We start from the raw sequence: 15,109 nt of genomic DNA, 5'->3' as shown, positions 1-15,109 counted from the left end.
CTATTGTAATACTCTAGGTATGGTTACATATACCAAAAGAACAAAAAAATCCCATAGCATAGCTATACAGCAACTTATTAAGGTCTGAAGATTAGACCAGTACACGTTAAATATTTCACTGGTTTACTAAACTGACATTTTAGATCATTTACAGTAAAAAAAAAAAATCTTATAGACTTGTCTTTGAGACTGAAACAGAGTGTCCTTTATTAGTAAATTATTCAGTATTTAAAACAAGAGTTTGAGACCTTACAAGAAGCCTCTCTAGGCAGCTGGCATGAAAAATAAGGTATTTTAAAGGCAGAGTTTCTCAATAATGTAATAACTGATTTCTATTTTAATCAAACTAAACTAACCATTATTTTTCTGATTCTTTTGAACTTGTGTTCCTTTAGGCTCTATATGTATTTCTGGCAGCTTATTTGGTCTCCACTTTGTCCACATTGGCTGGTTTTCTTTTTTCCAATGGTGATACAGAAATGTTCATTTGATAGTTTTTACACACAAATAAATAATGCACTGTTAACTCTACAACTAAGAGGAATGGGTAGGATGCCTATTGCGTAACAATACAGAGAGATCAAGTAAGGCACGGGACAGATACAGCAACTCCACTTCATGGGATTTTCCTGTTTTTTTCCTTTCACATAGTAACACTAACAAATTTCTTCCAGTGTTTATTTTTTAAAAGGTTTTTTTTCTTTAACTTTGCTTCTTGTCTATCTCACACTATGTGTAGGTGAAATGTAGGATAAAGGCCTTCAATGTTTTGCTTCAGATGCCAGTTTAAAAAAAAACAAAACAAAACAAACTTTCAAACAGTTCAGACTAGTACCGCTTTTTTCTTCTTTTTTTTTTTTTTCTTTTAACACTGATGAACCTGGGTTTTCATTTTTCTTTCTTTCCTTCTCGCTCTCTCTTTGTTTTTTTCCTTGTTTTTTTTTTTTTAAACACACACGTCATGCTGTTTCAGGGGTATCCTTTAGCTGCACTTGCAAGACTTTACGATCATGTTGGACAGCTGTTCGATTTTGGGTGTTTTGCCAATGTAGTAGAGGATGGTGAGGGGTTCCAAATCCTGGGACACACAGCATGGAGAGGCAGAAGCTTCTGGATTTATGGTGTTATACAAGCTGAGTACCTAGAAGGAGAAAGGAAAAAAGAGAGATTAAGCCAACTACCTCTGCCTTCCTGCCACTGCAGAGCAAATTCCTTTCTGCATCACTTCCTCCCACAGCGCCCGAGAGAAAGCCCACTGAGAGCAGTATGAAGACTCCGGGATTTTAATATTTTTCACGCTTCTCCAGTTCAATCTGATGCCACAATCTGCCTGAGTTTCCTAAGATTTTATCCATACAGTCTTTAACCTCAAAACAGTTACATGCCTGGAGCATGCCTTCAAAGTGTAGATCTTTGAATCAACATTCACACTGTACTGATATGGAAAGAAGAAACGGAAAGGTTTTTATCTGTGCCTTCATGTTGCCATTTGCTGTTACAGGATTTTGGCTTTGTAAGTGCCCCAAAGGGACAAGAGACCCTTTCAGTGCACAAGCACTCCTCTGCTTTTCCTCTCTGGCTACGTTTTATTAAGTCCATTAAAGCCACCCTGCAAGCACCAGGACTCAAGCTGCAGTTACTCCTGTTGAAAATCAGCTGCAGTGAAGTTAGCAGTGCTGGTGCTTTATGTCACGTTGGATTCATACGCATGGCTCTCTGCAAGGGAAGTATGTAGGGTTACCCGCTGATGATGCATAGGTATTTCTGAGGATGCCATTAATGTGTTAGCCAAACACCAAGTGACCTTTTCCTAGAACTTCAACACAACGTTTGCAGCTTAGAGAGACAGAAGATCTCTTCAGGACAGCAACACTAACTACTTTATTAAGCAACTTCTGACTCCTTGGGCAACTACCCAAACCACATATTTGTGACCATGACAGTTACTCTTCCTCTTTCCTTTAAAAACAAGTGCTGCTCCAAGCTGTGTACACTACCACTCCATACCAGCATGGAAACATACCTTATTTATACCTCTGTCTGCTGACACTGCTAACAGTACAATGTACTGTTACTATAGCCAGTAACGGGTATGAAGGATGCCTACACCTGGGTCTGTAAGTTCAGGATGAACACGCCATCATAGCTTTACAAACCAAAAGGAAAGCAAGCTGCACCCTGGACATGAAGAGCTCTCTCTGCTGGCTGACGTTGATCTGGTATTATTAAGGGAGGCTGGAAAAAGGGGACACATCATTCTTAGTATGGACCTGAGGGTGAAATTCTTACATGACAACTGCGATGCAAACGTCTGCCTCTTGTGTTTACTGTCTAGACATCCTTATTGACAGCTGAGAGAAATAAGCGCTTCATAGCGGAATACTACTCATCCTAAAGCAGTTGGCTAAAATACCACATCTAATCCCTAAAATAAAAGGTCCTATCTCAGATGACTATGGGTTCTTCGGCATCCCAGACAAAAGGTTCCTCCTTTGCATATAAATTTTCAAAGTATGAGAATGAATACATCTTTTGAAGTAAAAGAACATCTATCAGCACATTTTCATGAAATTCAACATGGTAGCTTATCAATAACAATGAAAATGGCAGGTCATAAAAGTAGGTGATAATCAGGTGGTACGACTCAGCCCTTTCGTTACTCTCATACTCTGATATTGCCTCCCTCGGTGCCCTCGCTGACCAAACTCATTGCGCCATCCTCCACTCATGCTCTATAATGAAATATCCCTTCCCAGGCAGCCTTCCAAAGCTACACCACGCTTATACTCACAGATAGCATTCGATCCATCCATATGTCCTATCGAAGAACACATTACAAAAAAATCTCTGGGCCAATACATTCCTACTGCTTCAACACTAGCTGGAGGCCATATGCAGGTCTCTCTGTAGGGCCACATTTCATAATCCTTAGTTACTGAGGTAATAAATACAAGCTTTGGGAGTTGGTGCCGATGTCAGTCCTAGAAACATATTTCACCCAGCAGTTATAAAATAGAAGCTGAAAATTAGCAAAATCATTACTTACTCTGCTGTGCTGAGTATCTGAGCTCCATAAATATGGACAGGCTCCTGCACAGAAATTAGCATGATACCCTTTAGGTTCATGAATCCATTTCCAGCCAAGATCCCTCTTGAAGTCAATATAAAGTGGACGCAGACAGCAATTATCCTGCACGTTCCTGGGAAATAAAATACAGATAAACACATTGGTCATAACAAAGACAACACAGAGAATAAAAATAACCTAGTTGCTTGCTTCCTGAATGATGCTTTACAGGCAGGCAAGTCTGAGTCCCAAAAATTCACAACCAAATCACATCAATAGTAGCTTATACTGTAACTGAAATCAGATGCTTAGACATGGCAGGACTTGCTTATACAAAGCTAATGGTTTCCCTGGAGGATCAGTATTTTTCTCCAGGTTCTACTGAGTGGCCTCTGTTAAGAGGTGAGCACAGTGGGGGTGGTAATTTGGCTGTAATTATGGGCCTGATGGGTCTGTGAATCATCCCAGATGGAACTCAGCCTCTGCCTTCTAAGGCCACAACCTTCCTCACCTGCCACTGTCTCTGCAGGATTGGAGACTGCTGGGCATATATCTGCTGCACACAGACCCTGTGGGTCTGCAAATGAGGGTCTGTGCTCTATATCAATGCCAACCATCAAGAAACATGATAAGCAACTGCATTACACCTCACAGGCTGGTACTACTATGTAAGTATACCGAGTATGGATGCATAGTTACCTAAAACAATAGGCAGCATCTAGAGCACGCTTCTTCCGCCGACTGGGCTGTTGCGACTCAAGTCTGTAGGAGGGTAATAACATTAGCAGAAGATGTGGGGTCTTCCCACTGTATTTTTTCCTATTGGACTTTAAAGCTTTCACATCACCACTGGAATATGTGTAGTCATCAATACCTTCAAAAAATACATTTTGGTGATAAACATTGTGTTGCTTTTTCTTCACAAATTAAATAAACCATCTCTTTAAAAAAATTATCTCAGAAACTGGGCAATGATGGTGTCAGCTGAGCATGTTTACTGGGGAAGCGGGGGCAAATTTCAACCTGAGATACCTAAGATATTCACAGTTCTCATGTATCTATTGTATCAGCCCTCCCACATTCACAGCCATTTATTGGCATTTCAGTACATTTACCAAAACTGTGGAAATGAGTACCTGAAAAGACATTTTAGGTCCCTTACTTCAGCCACTGAAGCTGCATTGCTTAGTTTCAAACGTCCCAAGCAGTGATGCTTTTGCTGCTTCACTTAGGGCAGCATTCCCATCTTTTAACAGCTATATACCTTTTAAAACATTGTAACACCATTAAAGCAGCTCTGGATACTTCATCTGCATTTCTGACTACTTACTTTCATCCCATTAGTTTTCTCCATCGTATTCAACTCTCTCTAATACTTGTAAATTCTCTGTCTCCCATTGCCAGTTTATTTAAATCTGCTAATTTTCCCCAGAAAGTCAGTTTTAGCCCCTTCTTTTGTATGGGTATGGAAAGGACATTGATCAAAATATTCCTTCTTGAAGTGGCAATCAATGACCTCACCTTTTGTGTTTTCTCTTGAAACACTAACTGCATTACTAGCTTCTCATCATGGCAATAGCACAGACAAAAGACTCAAGGTATTAGCCTTTCCTAGGAGTTGAAACAGCTGCTGTTATGCATGTTGCTAAGTCCCTTTTGAAAATTAACCTCCTGAATCAGGTAATACTATCTAATGAGTAAAAGACACACTTTTCATTTTGTAACATTTGCAATTACAGTGACCAAATATTATACTAAACAATTTTTAAATCCACACAATGGCTTTAATCATAGGTACAGTACATATATTTACTTAGAAAAAAATTCCAACTGATTTTTAACAATGGTTAAAAAAACATAATACTTGACAAGGAACATAGCCAAATCCTTGGAAAACAAACGAACCAAATCATGATATATGTTAATAAGTTAAATAGAATTTGGGTTGGTGTTAATATAGCTATAATTTTATGTGGATGGTAACTATAGCACAGCCAATTAAATAACTTTTCCCTTTTTAAAACTGAAACTTGAATGGCTTAAAAGCACAAGTGAGTTTATGTGACCTTGACGTATTCACTGTGTCACCTTGCCTGCTGTCCATAAGAAGCGCATATATCCATAACCCTAAATAGACACTACCGTTTATTTTTCACTGCCCACTCAATCCAATCTGTAAGTTTTCACCAAGCTAACTGTAAGCATAAAAAATACTTTCTGCAACTAATATACAAGTTACAATAAATTCTATGTGCCAATGCAGATATATAGAGATAATCAATGTTAATTAATGTAGTTATGTTGACTTCACCCGAGAATCAGACTTGTACTGCTAGAACCAGAAGCACATAGACAGGTGCACCATTTCTGTTCCTTCAACCCACAATACACCGGCAGTAAAACACTGCAGGACATTGATACAAGTCTGGCACCTATTGTTCAGCTCTTCCCAAAGCAACTGATGCCATTGCTCATCATAATTTAAAATATTACTGATACAACCAGGGGGAAAAAAAAAAAAAAAAAAAGAGTAGCTGGAGATATTTAGTGTGCCTGAAGAGCTGGAAGTATGTGTGCAGGTACTTAAAAAGACTCGGATCCTCTCTACTCAGTGAGGTCAGAGGAAGGTGCTTCTGTAAGCAAGCAGCCAACTGCTACCTTACCTATACTTTGGAAATTTGCTACAAGTATTGTTTTCTCTGACACTTGTAAAAATGCACCACGATCACACACACATCTACTGCAAGCAGCTTATATGTGTGCCAAAGACCATCCTAATTTGACTCTCCAGCAGCAGCCTTCTCTACTCAGTCTGAACTGTTGCAGTGCTACGACGGACAGCAATCAAAGGGTTTACTTTGAAAACATTCAGCAAGTTTTCTCATGACTATAGAAAAATGGATGGTCTACTGTGCAACAGTCTTCCCTACATCCAAAATTGTATGTATATGCGGTGTGCATGCTGCCAACTGTAACACAGACGCTTAAGGACATCAAAGCTGTGTGCATGAAATGAGATGGATTATTCATGCTATCTGGCTTTAGAATAGTTTAGCTGATATCGTTTTACCCTTGTGCCTTCAATACCACTTCCTACCAGCTGAGAATCAAGATTCTCAAATGAACAAATTTTCAATCAGCTGAATGCTATTTTAGAGAAGAAGTAACAGCTCTTTGTTTCTCTCCTCAATTAGTAAGTACCACAATATTTTTAAGAGGGTTTTTTTCTTTCATTACCTGCAAATCTTGCTTCAAGCTCCTCACTTTTATTTGGGATGATATAATTATTTGAAGGCACGAAGGTGCAGCACGGACAGTGTAAGCTTATCTTAAATCCAAGGTTCCTGTCTGCAAAACATAAAAGTAAGTGGAGCTGGTTTTTACACAAGGAATGACCCTGAAATACTGCTGAGTTAATGGAGGAGCAGTTGGGGCAGGAGCGAAGGCAAAGAGCACTTGTTGTCACCTCTGTGATGGAGCCACTCATGTACAGCCTCAGTGACATCAAAAGACAACCATTCTCCTTCAGCTCTTGTTTTAACCACTTTGCTGTCAATGTAGCGCTGTCCTGGTGACGATAATTCTTTAGATTTTAGAACCTGCAAGAAACAACAAATATGATTGCCTACACTTTAACATTTACCAAGTTTTTATTAAAATGGACCACCAACATCATAAAATAGCAGAAGAAACTATTATAGTTCAAACCTCTATGCAGGATATGTACATTCAAGTACATTTTCAGAAAGATTTTTCTTAGGGTGCGTGGGGAGAGGAAGGTGATATAAAAACACCCTAATGAAATCAGTTTATGCTCCCAAACAAAACAAGCCATCACATATTCATTCCTTCTTAAGAGAAATCACGTGGAAAGACTGCCCTGAAAACTTGTCCTGCAACACAAGTGGTCAAGAGAGCATAGTAACCGGTCTTTTACCTTCTTCAGTAATACACTGGTTAGAGCATAAAATCAGATGCCAAAGTAAAGCCTGTACAATGTAGTCTATACACTGAAGATACTATATTGCTCACCCATAACTAATCTGTATGGTATTGCCTTATTAATGCTTCCAGCCTTCCCTCTGACTTCAGGTACTGGTCATGTATTAAACAGAAAAAAGTTACTGTCCATACAGGTAAGCCAAGGGCATGCAGAGACAGCCTGGTGTGAATGGTGGCCACACATGGATTTGCACAACAGGCGATGATGCTTCCATCCAAGCTTTGACGCCAGCTGTACTTGTATTTGGGTCAAAAGTTTCAGCAAAACTTGCTATGGGTCATGCAATAAAAAAATACATGTAGAAAAAAGCCCAGCCCCACCCTTTCAAGACACAGCACTGCATGCCTAGAATTTCAAGTGACCACAGTCTTCCTCCTACCTAAACAATTCCGTGAGTGCTTTCCCACATACAAGCATAGCCTGCTACTATTTATCCTAACTCTAGGAAGAAAACAACCGGGCTTTTGGCTGCTAACAGGTTTCTGGTTTCCCGGTTATTACTATGTTGATAGTTTTGCAAGGCAGGAAGAAGGTGGAATGCCATGCAATGTTAAGTCAACTCCAATCAAGATACCACACGATAACATCACTTTGTAACTTTTGGCATGCCAGCTGTGTGACTTCGTATATTGTTTCGTGTTCTTCCTCTCCTTAACCATCGAAGTCCATCTCCAAATGAATAACTGACAATGTCTCATTGTTTCCTCCTATTTTCTCAGCCTAGACCAACCTGACATCTAGCAAACGCTGCTGGAAGAAAACAATGGTGAAACTGCATAATACATGTAAAGAAAAATATTTCAAAAGAGGTGTGAAATTATGTCATCATGATAAAATTAGGCTTTTCATAACTAAGCAGAAAAGCAAGCTTGAAAAGGCCAGATTCTGTCCAACATGTACAGTCTATTTATTTTAAGGGAGTACTGGACCTCTCAAAGGCCAACAGTGCAGCTCCCTCGGTAACGTTTGTCTTACGAGAGGAACTGCAGCATGACAACCTCTTTGCCTTCTTTCTGATCAACACATTTAGCAAAAAGACATGAGAAGAGTCTTTTTGGAGTTGGTCCAAGTCCAGAAAATTACCAAGTGCCCCTAGTAGGCAATACTGGAGAGTGGAAACTGAGGGCACTCAAACATTGAACATTGGGACTCCTTTTGATAAGGCAACCTTCAAAGTGTTTGAGCAACTGTTTACAGAGAGTCTGGCAGCAGCGAGGGGACTACCACTGCTCAGAAGTGCCAGAGGGATGAGAGAATCAGTAATCAATGCTGGGAAAGTCTCAGAGAAGCACAAATATAACTTTGCCTTCCCTTTGGTCTTTATCAGGTCAACTCAAGTGTTTCTGAGGATGTAATGCAGCTGTCATTGTGCAAAGATGTGGTGGGGCGGCGGCGGGGGGGTTGGGGGTGAGGCAAATGAGACACAAGAACTTGGCTCATTTCCTTTCCTTTCTGCACAGTCATATCTTTCCAAAGACTCCAGAAACAGCATACCTCAGTTTTGGCAGTGATGTAAGTATCTAAAAGTAAGTAATGTGCCAAAAGCAATCTCCTGATGTTAACTATAATTGGTCTTAGGTATGTTCTGAAGACTCAGCTGTGCCTTGGTATCTAAAATAAAATTTCTTTATTCCAATCCCATTGCTATTAAAAGACAAAGTTGAGGGCTGGCAGTGTGTACCTGGCATAAAAGACATTTGTAAAAGTACAAGAAATCATCACTGCACGTATCCAATGGTACAAAGAACATCCATCCTCACCAATTAACTGAATGACAAGAAAAGTCTTTGCAAGTTTCAAAACTGCATGACACTGTGGGACAGGATGGACACTGTGGATTAAAAGAGCTATGTATTATCCGTACCATATGTAGCTATGATATCTGAAAGTAAGGCTTCTCTCCATGTTGTTTATGCTGCACGTTCAGGAAGAAAATTATGAAGAATATGCTAAAAAGTCACAAACTAAGTACAGCATAATTTCCACAATTGACATCATGGGTTAAAAGGGCACTAGCAGCTCTTAAGCAAAAGGCTGATAAGTGTGCCAAGTGCCATCCTTAGTGAAACTAGCACATCTGCTTCAATCTCCTTCTCCTGGGCTAAGTATCTTTACAGTATGGTCTTTAGGGTGATGTATGGTCTCACAGCCTGATTGCTTGTAAGCAAGGATGATCTTCTAGCCTCACTGTTTCAATTTTTTCCTTCTTTTTCTGTTACATCTTTGCAAGTGTGGAAAGTTAATGGATGGTAATATCCTAGGCGGGATCCTCAGAGTCTACTTCCTCCCATAAAATTACCTGATGAAGGACTCCACTTCTTTTCCTACACTGCGTTCTGTGTTTCTATCCACACTGAAGCAATTGCACTCTATATGGTGGTAAACAAAGTGGCCTCTTTGTAGGAACCTATGAGAAATTTTTACAGCTACAACACGTTCTTCGAATGAGTCTTCCAGAAATTCTTATGTGAGATAAGCATTTTAGGTTTTCTCTGCCATTTTCCCACTCTGGTTTGCTTCTTTGTACTTTGCACTACATGTCTGGTCTTACCTTTCCCATCAGCAACACACCTCCTTTTTCTTCCAATACACCCTCAAGCCTATATTCTCACTGAAAAACAACTCTCTCAATATTTCCAATACTTTCTTCCTACTAGATCAACCAGTTCAGTTGCAAAAAAAGAAGAAAAGCCTTTTCTGTGCCTTGCAGCTTTTTTGTGCTTGAAAGCTTGTCTATGTCTTCCAACTATACTGGTTGGTCTTAGAAGAGATATTACCTTTACCTATAAACATTGCCCTGCCTTGCCTGTAAACACTGTCTTACCTTTATGCTTAGCCCATCGCAACCACATCAAACACTGTTATCAGAAATGTTGCTGCACAACTTGTATCTGCAGGAGCTAAATGAAGGCCTAAAAAGTAGGCCTTTGTGCAAAAGAGTTTTCAGGGCACGAAAAATATTAACAGAAGACTCGGAAAAAAACCCAAACACAGGACAGAAGGAAAACTGAGTTAAACTTCTCCTTTAATCTTTTCTTATTTCCTTCTGGCACCTTGTCCAAACACTCTCTCTTAAAGAGGCAGAAAGAATTTGGTATGTCTATGGGTCATGATGTGGATGGCTAGGGTTTTTGGGGTGGGGGAGTACCATGCATCACCATCTGCATGTAGAGATGACAAATTCAATCACTTGCATGAGTAGGAGGCAGAGTTTCTACACACACAACCTCACCCCACTCACAAGCGACACATTTCAACACCTGCATGCACAAGTAGCTGACAATGCACAACAACTGCATGCATGCAGGTGCGAGCATGCGCACCTTCACAGATGCGTAAGTGAAAGCTCAAAATCAACAAACTCAAAATTCAGGTTCTGCAAAATCTCTGCAGCTTCTGAACATGGCCATGTTCTTCCAGGTGTATCTGTTTATTTCGTCTCGCTTCCAATAGAGTGATAATGCAACGTTGCCTTTTCTAATCAAGGATTATGCAAGAAACATTATATGAGGATCAGCTGAATAGGTGGAAGTATTACCAAAAGGTTATGCAGCAGACTTCTAGCCCAGTATGCAGAGTAATTTTCATTCAGTATCAATGCTCTAAATTCTAAGAACAATTTTGTAAGGATTCCTCCCTTTCACAGGAAATCAGATAGCCAAAATGCTTATTAATCACTTCTTGAAAAAGTATCTTGTACACCTGAGCCCTGCCTTCTAGTGCTCTCTTCCTATAGGGACTGCTAACCTTCTCCTCATCAATTTTTCTTCTATTCTGACCCTTCCTAAAGACACCCGCGGAAAAAATTATCTTACAAATATCCATGAAGGATCTCTACATATCACATACATGCAGCTCCTGCCAGCAGATCAAGGCAAAATAAACATGTGAAAATACAAATAATGGAGTTAATTGCAGGAAAGGGTTCATGAAGCAGCCAGATGCAAACAAAGCATTGCTCTTGCTTGTACAGCTACATATGTTTAAGAAGCCCACTTGGGAATCTCAGTGATGACAGCACTCACATGCCACCCTCATCAGGCCTGCCAGATTTCTGGTATTTTATAAATCCCGTTGAAATGTATTCTTCATTAGTTCTGCAAAGGCGTTCTTGCTCAGTCTTCAGGGGGGAGCCCCTCTGCTCTGCTGGACGGGATTTGTCTGTGCTCCTCGTCCATTAGAGGAAGCCAGACCATGACACTATCTTGGAAGCGTATCCCAAATCACCATGACCAGGGCATTCAGCGATGAAAAGCTTTAGTTTTGTCACAACCTTGTTTCAAAAGAATGACAAGCAAGTTTCCAGAAAATACTGATCTCTAAATTACTACTTATTTTTCAGATCAACTGGAGAGCACTAATTGATTTTTTTTTTTTTAATTTAAGTATCAAGTAGCTGAAATCTTCATTAAAATACTGGAAGACAAAGCTGTTTATTTATATGCACACTTGTTTATACTCTCAAGTAACTATCACACAGTTGTGAGTATAAAATTAAGGACAAGGATTGTCTTAGCCTGTATTTTATAAGCTGTGAAGTACACTGAGAACACTATATAATTCATGATAATAAACAAAGCAGAATGTTTGCAAAATTAGCAGAAATATGGCTTCTTTAAAAAATGGGGCATATCAAAGGCTGATATAAGCAAAGCAGCAGCATTTGGCACCAGTATAATTATACCGGTTCAAAAACAAAACCAAAAAACCTCCAAACCCCAAGACTATGTTAAGAGAAATGTAATTATTTTTGCTCAAATTTTCCTTTGCCTACTCCCCTTCTCATATATATAGGCAGCTAAAGCAGGGGATAACTGAATGAACGCATTAGTGTATGTATTCTAGACAATAACCACTAAGAGCAAACACCACAACAGCCCGTCTTCATGACTCATTACACACATAAAAGGAAAAAATTTGACAGAAAGACACACTGCTTCTTTCAAATAACTACAGCTCCAGAAGAGCAGCTTGCTTAGTTTATTTCAGATTTGATGGTCTAGCCAATAACTACTTCTAGTCTCCTATAGCTACCACAATCAAATACAGAAGAATAGGAAAATTACAATGAAGTATAATTTACAGTGGAATAGTTTTGGCTAATAAATTCATCACCTCCCCAGCAAGCAAGCAAACAAACAAAAAACTGAATGTGGTTCAGCAGTGATGATACACAGGCTGATACATCAATGACATACATCTGCTGCAGCCAAGAAAACCCTAGGCACATGTCAAGGGCCAAGCTTTACCAACAAGGGCATGTTATAGCTGGGTTTAAGAGTCACCAACTGTTAGGAAATATTTTTGGTGACTTACAGTTTCTTAAAACAAGTTGGTGAACTTTCAAAACATAATAATAAGATCATATGGCCACTTAAAAATATCTATTCTGCCTCCTGCATTGCCCTGGAACTTGGGATGGTCACCGCTGTCAGCCAGTGTGGGTTCTGCAATCGCTGAATAGCAGTAAATATGGCATTATCTTGTAAAAACCTGCTATTAATCTGTTTTTCCTCTCCATTCATTCTGGACTGTCTCATCTCCTCCTTCCAGATGCTGTTGGCTCCCTGATAACTTCCTTCCTTCCCTTCTCTTTTCTGTCATTTCAGACTCCTGTGATGTTCTTGTGTGTTACAACATCTTGGCAGGCTCACTAATCTTCCTCTTACTTATCAGTCATTATCCATGGTTTCCATTGGAGCTTCAAGGGCCTTTTAAAATAATGGAAATAACCTGACATGTACTTGTAAGATCCAAGTAAATAAGCCCAAACAATGAGATTCAGTGGTAAATGATGTGCTAACATCAGAACAGACATAAGTTCAGCTATACACAACATCGTGGCTGAAAACTGCTGTTTAGGATAACCTCTTCTGAACTGCAAGAAACCTACAAGGGACGCCAGCCTAACCCTCTGCAGTGGGACAACCAGATTCCCAAAGTCTGCATATGCAGCCGCTTGTGGCTTCCAAATTCTAACGTACTATTCACCCTACTCAAAGATTCACTCACTGCCTCATTCCAGATTTCAAAGGCCTCCTCAGACAACTCTCAGAGAATTCATCCAGCTCTTTCTGAAGCTTAAAGTTAAAAAATGACCATGCTAATTCTCAATCCTTTCTCACTCCCTGGTTTAGTTCAAGGTCTTTGATCCTATCTTGGACACAAGGATAAGCAAACCCTTAATTCTGTTGCAAACCTCTCCAGTTTCTTACTCATTATATGTGGAAACATATGTTGTAAGGTGCAAAGCCTCTATATAGTACCTTTTGTCAGACAACTGGGAATCTACTGGCTATCAAAATCTTAGCTTCTTATCACCCATAGTGCAAGAGACTACTTTTCAAAAATTCTCAGTGCTAATTTTCAAGCTCTTCCTGTAACCACTTCTGCAAAAGAGTAATTCAGACTTTACCTTCAGTGCTATGCAGTTAAAATGGCTTTACAGACCCCCCTGCTTATCAATGGAAGTCTTTCCATTACTCACAAAGGTCTCCAAATCAGGCTCAAACCAAGGGCAGAATCTTTAGAGACTAGTATATGAGATGCAGAGTTCCTGCCAAAATACAAAGGTATGGAGTACTTGCCAAAGTTTAAAAAAAACCCCATAGCTCTGATCCATCTGCTTGGAACTTGCCAGACACGTTCTTCATGCAAACTTGCAAATAAAAAGAACATATTGCACACATAACCCAACCCCTTTTATGTCTGGATGGGCTACAGCTGCAGCAGGATGCTCTTACAGTGTCGGCTGCTACTCGATTAAGGGTAAAAGAAGGTGAAGTGTGAGGGAGGTAAAGAGATGAGCAGCTAACGCAGGTCAAAAAGGGAGGGGAAGTCCCGTATGGCATGGAAACACTGTGCCTGACTCACTGCATCACCCTGTGGTGAGGGGATGAGCTCCAGGAAGAGAATGGATCCTGAGAAAGGATTTCCTCTCCATTTGTTCCCCAAGCAAGGTCTTCCTCCTGCCACTAAAGATACATGTGCAGTGTAAGTTGGGGAAACGGCCCTGAGGCCGTTCAGTCTGATTTATGCTTAAGCAGGCAGGAAGACTCTGCATTTTATAAGCAATAAACAAGAATGGAGGGTCTGGGGTCCTTCTCCTGGAAGATTCTGAAATATTGAGTGCAATTTCCTGCCATTTAGGAGATTTTAAGATAGCTCCAAAGAAAGATTTTATATAAAATGAAGCAAAACGAAAAAATCCTGTAAACTTATCTAGCATTTAGCTTTAACTTGCCAGAGGCACATTATGTTTTATTAAAATGTCAACAAAGAGAAGCCAAAGTCAACAAAAACAGAGTGGGTTCTCCTGTCTCCTAGCCAAATCCCCTAGATCCTGAAGGGTACTCCTGTGTTCATCTCCCCTTTAAGCACAGGCCTCCCAAGCCCTTCCTCTTCTTCAGTCCTGTCCCTGACAGCCATGTCTCATGTTCACATACATTTTACTGGAACATTTTTGTGCAACTTTCTTTGCTATCTGAATATTCGAACTTACTGCTTCTTCTAAGATGTCATCTTCTTCTGCAAGTCACTCCTTTTTCTTCCCTTCCTCTTGCTTGCATTGTTCTCCATAAGGTGTGATTTTCCTTGTGGTTTTCTCTTCACACCACCTACAGGCTTCCACCCAAACCAGTCCCGCCCTCCTCCATTTTCTTCTGTCATCTATTCTTCTTCATACAGGCTTCTCTCCAACAAAGCTTCACATTGTTTCCTACACCACCCCATAACAGCAATATTCCCTTCCTTCCTCCACAAGGCTCCCTAGTGTAAGGCCAGCAAGCCAACCTGATGTTCCTTAGCCCAGTAACTACCACACTACGGTGCTTGGTTAAAACTTGCAGGTGTCTTTATGTAACATAGACTTCGCTATCCCATTAGACTGCAGCCTAAAGAGCAGGAACCCAAACCCAGTGGCTGGTTTCTGACCCATGTCCTGCATTCCTACACTCCCCATAATGGGCACACACTGCAAACGGCAATAAATCTGTCTATCAGCTCAGTGCTCCACATTTCTATGCATGGTAGTGTCGAGC

General features: G+C 40.2%; 1 protein-coding gene across 2 annotated transcripts in view; it reads right to left on the bottom strand.

Moving 5' to 3' along the window:
- Positions 1-317: 317 nt before the first annotated feature.
- Positions 318-15,109, bottom strand: part of TGFB2 (transforming growth factor beta 2) — a 66,055-nt gene continuing 51,263 nt past the window's right edge. For both annotated transcript variants that reach the window (XM_081997163.1, XM_081997164.1), the window contains 5 exons: positions 6,534-6,666; positions 6,305-6,415; positions 3,767-3,941; positions 3,047-3,200; positions 318-1,141 (listed from right to left, as the gene is read on the bottom strand). In XM_081997163.1, coding sequence (XP_081853289.1) covers positions 983-1,141; positions 3,047-3,200; positions 3,767-3,941; positions 6,305-6,415; positions 6,534-6,666 — 732 coding nt within the window. In that variant the 3' untranslated portion in view covers positions 318-982. The remainder of the gene's footprint in view (positions 1,142-3,046; positions 3,201-3,766; positions 3,942-6,304; positions 6,416-6,533; positions 6,667-15,109) is intronic.

Source organism: Phaethon aethereus (assembly GCF_964289735.1).
Source record: "Phaethon aethereus genome assembly, chromosome: 3".
NCBI classification, from domain to species: Eukaryota; Metazoa; Chordata; class Aves; order Phaethontiformes; family Phaethontidae; genus Phaethon; species Phaethon aethereus.
This window is presented reverse-complemented; position numbering and strand designations above follow the sequence as displayed.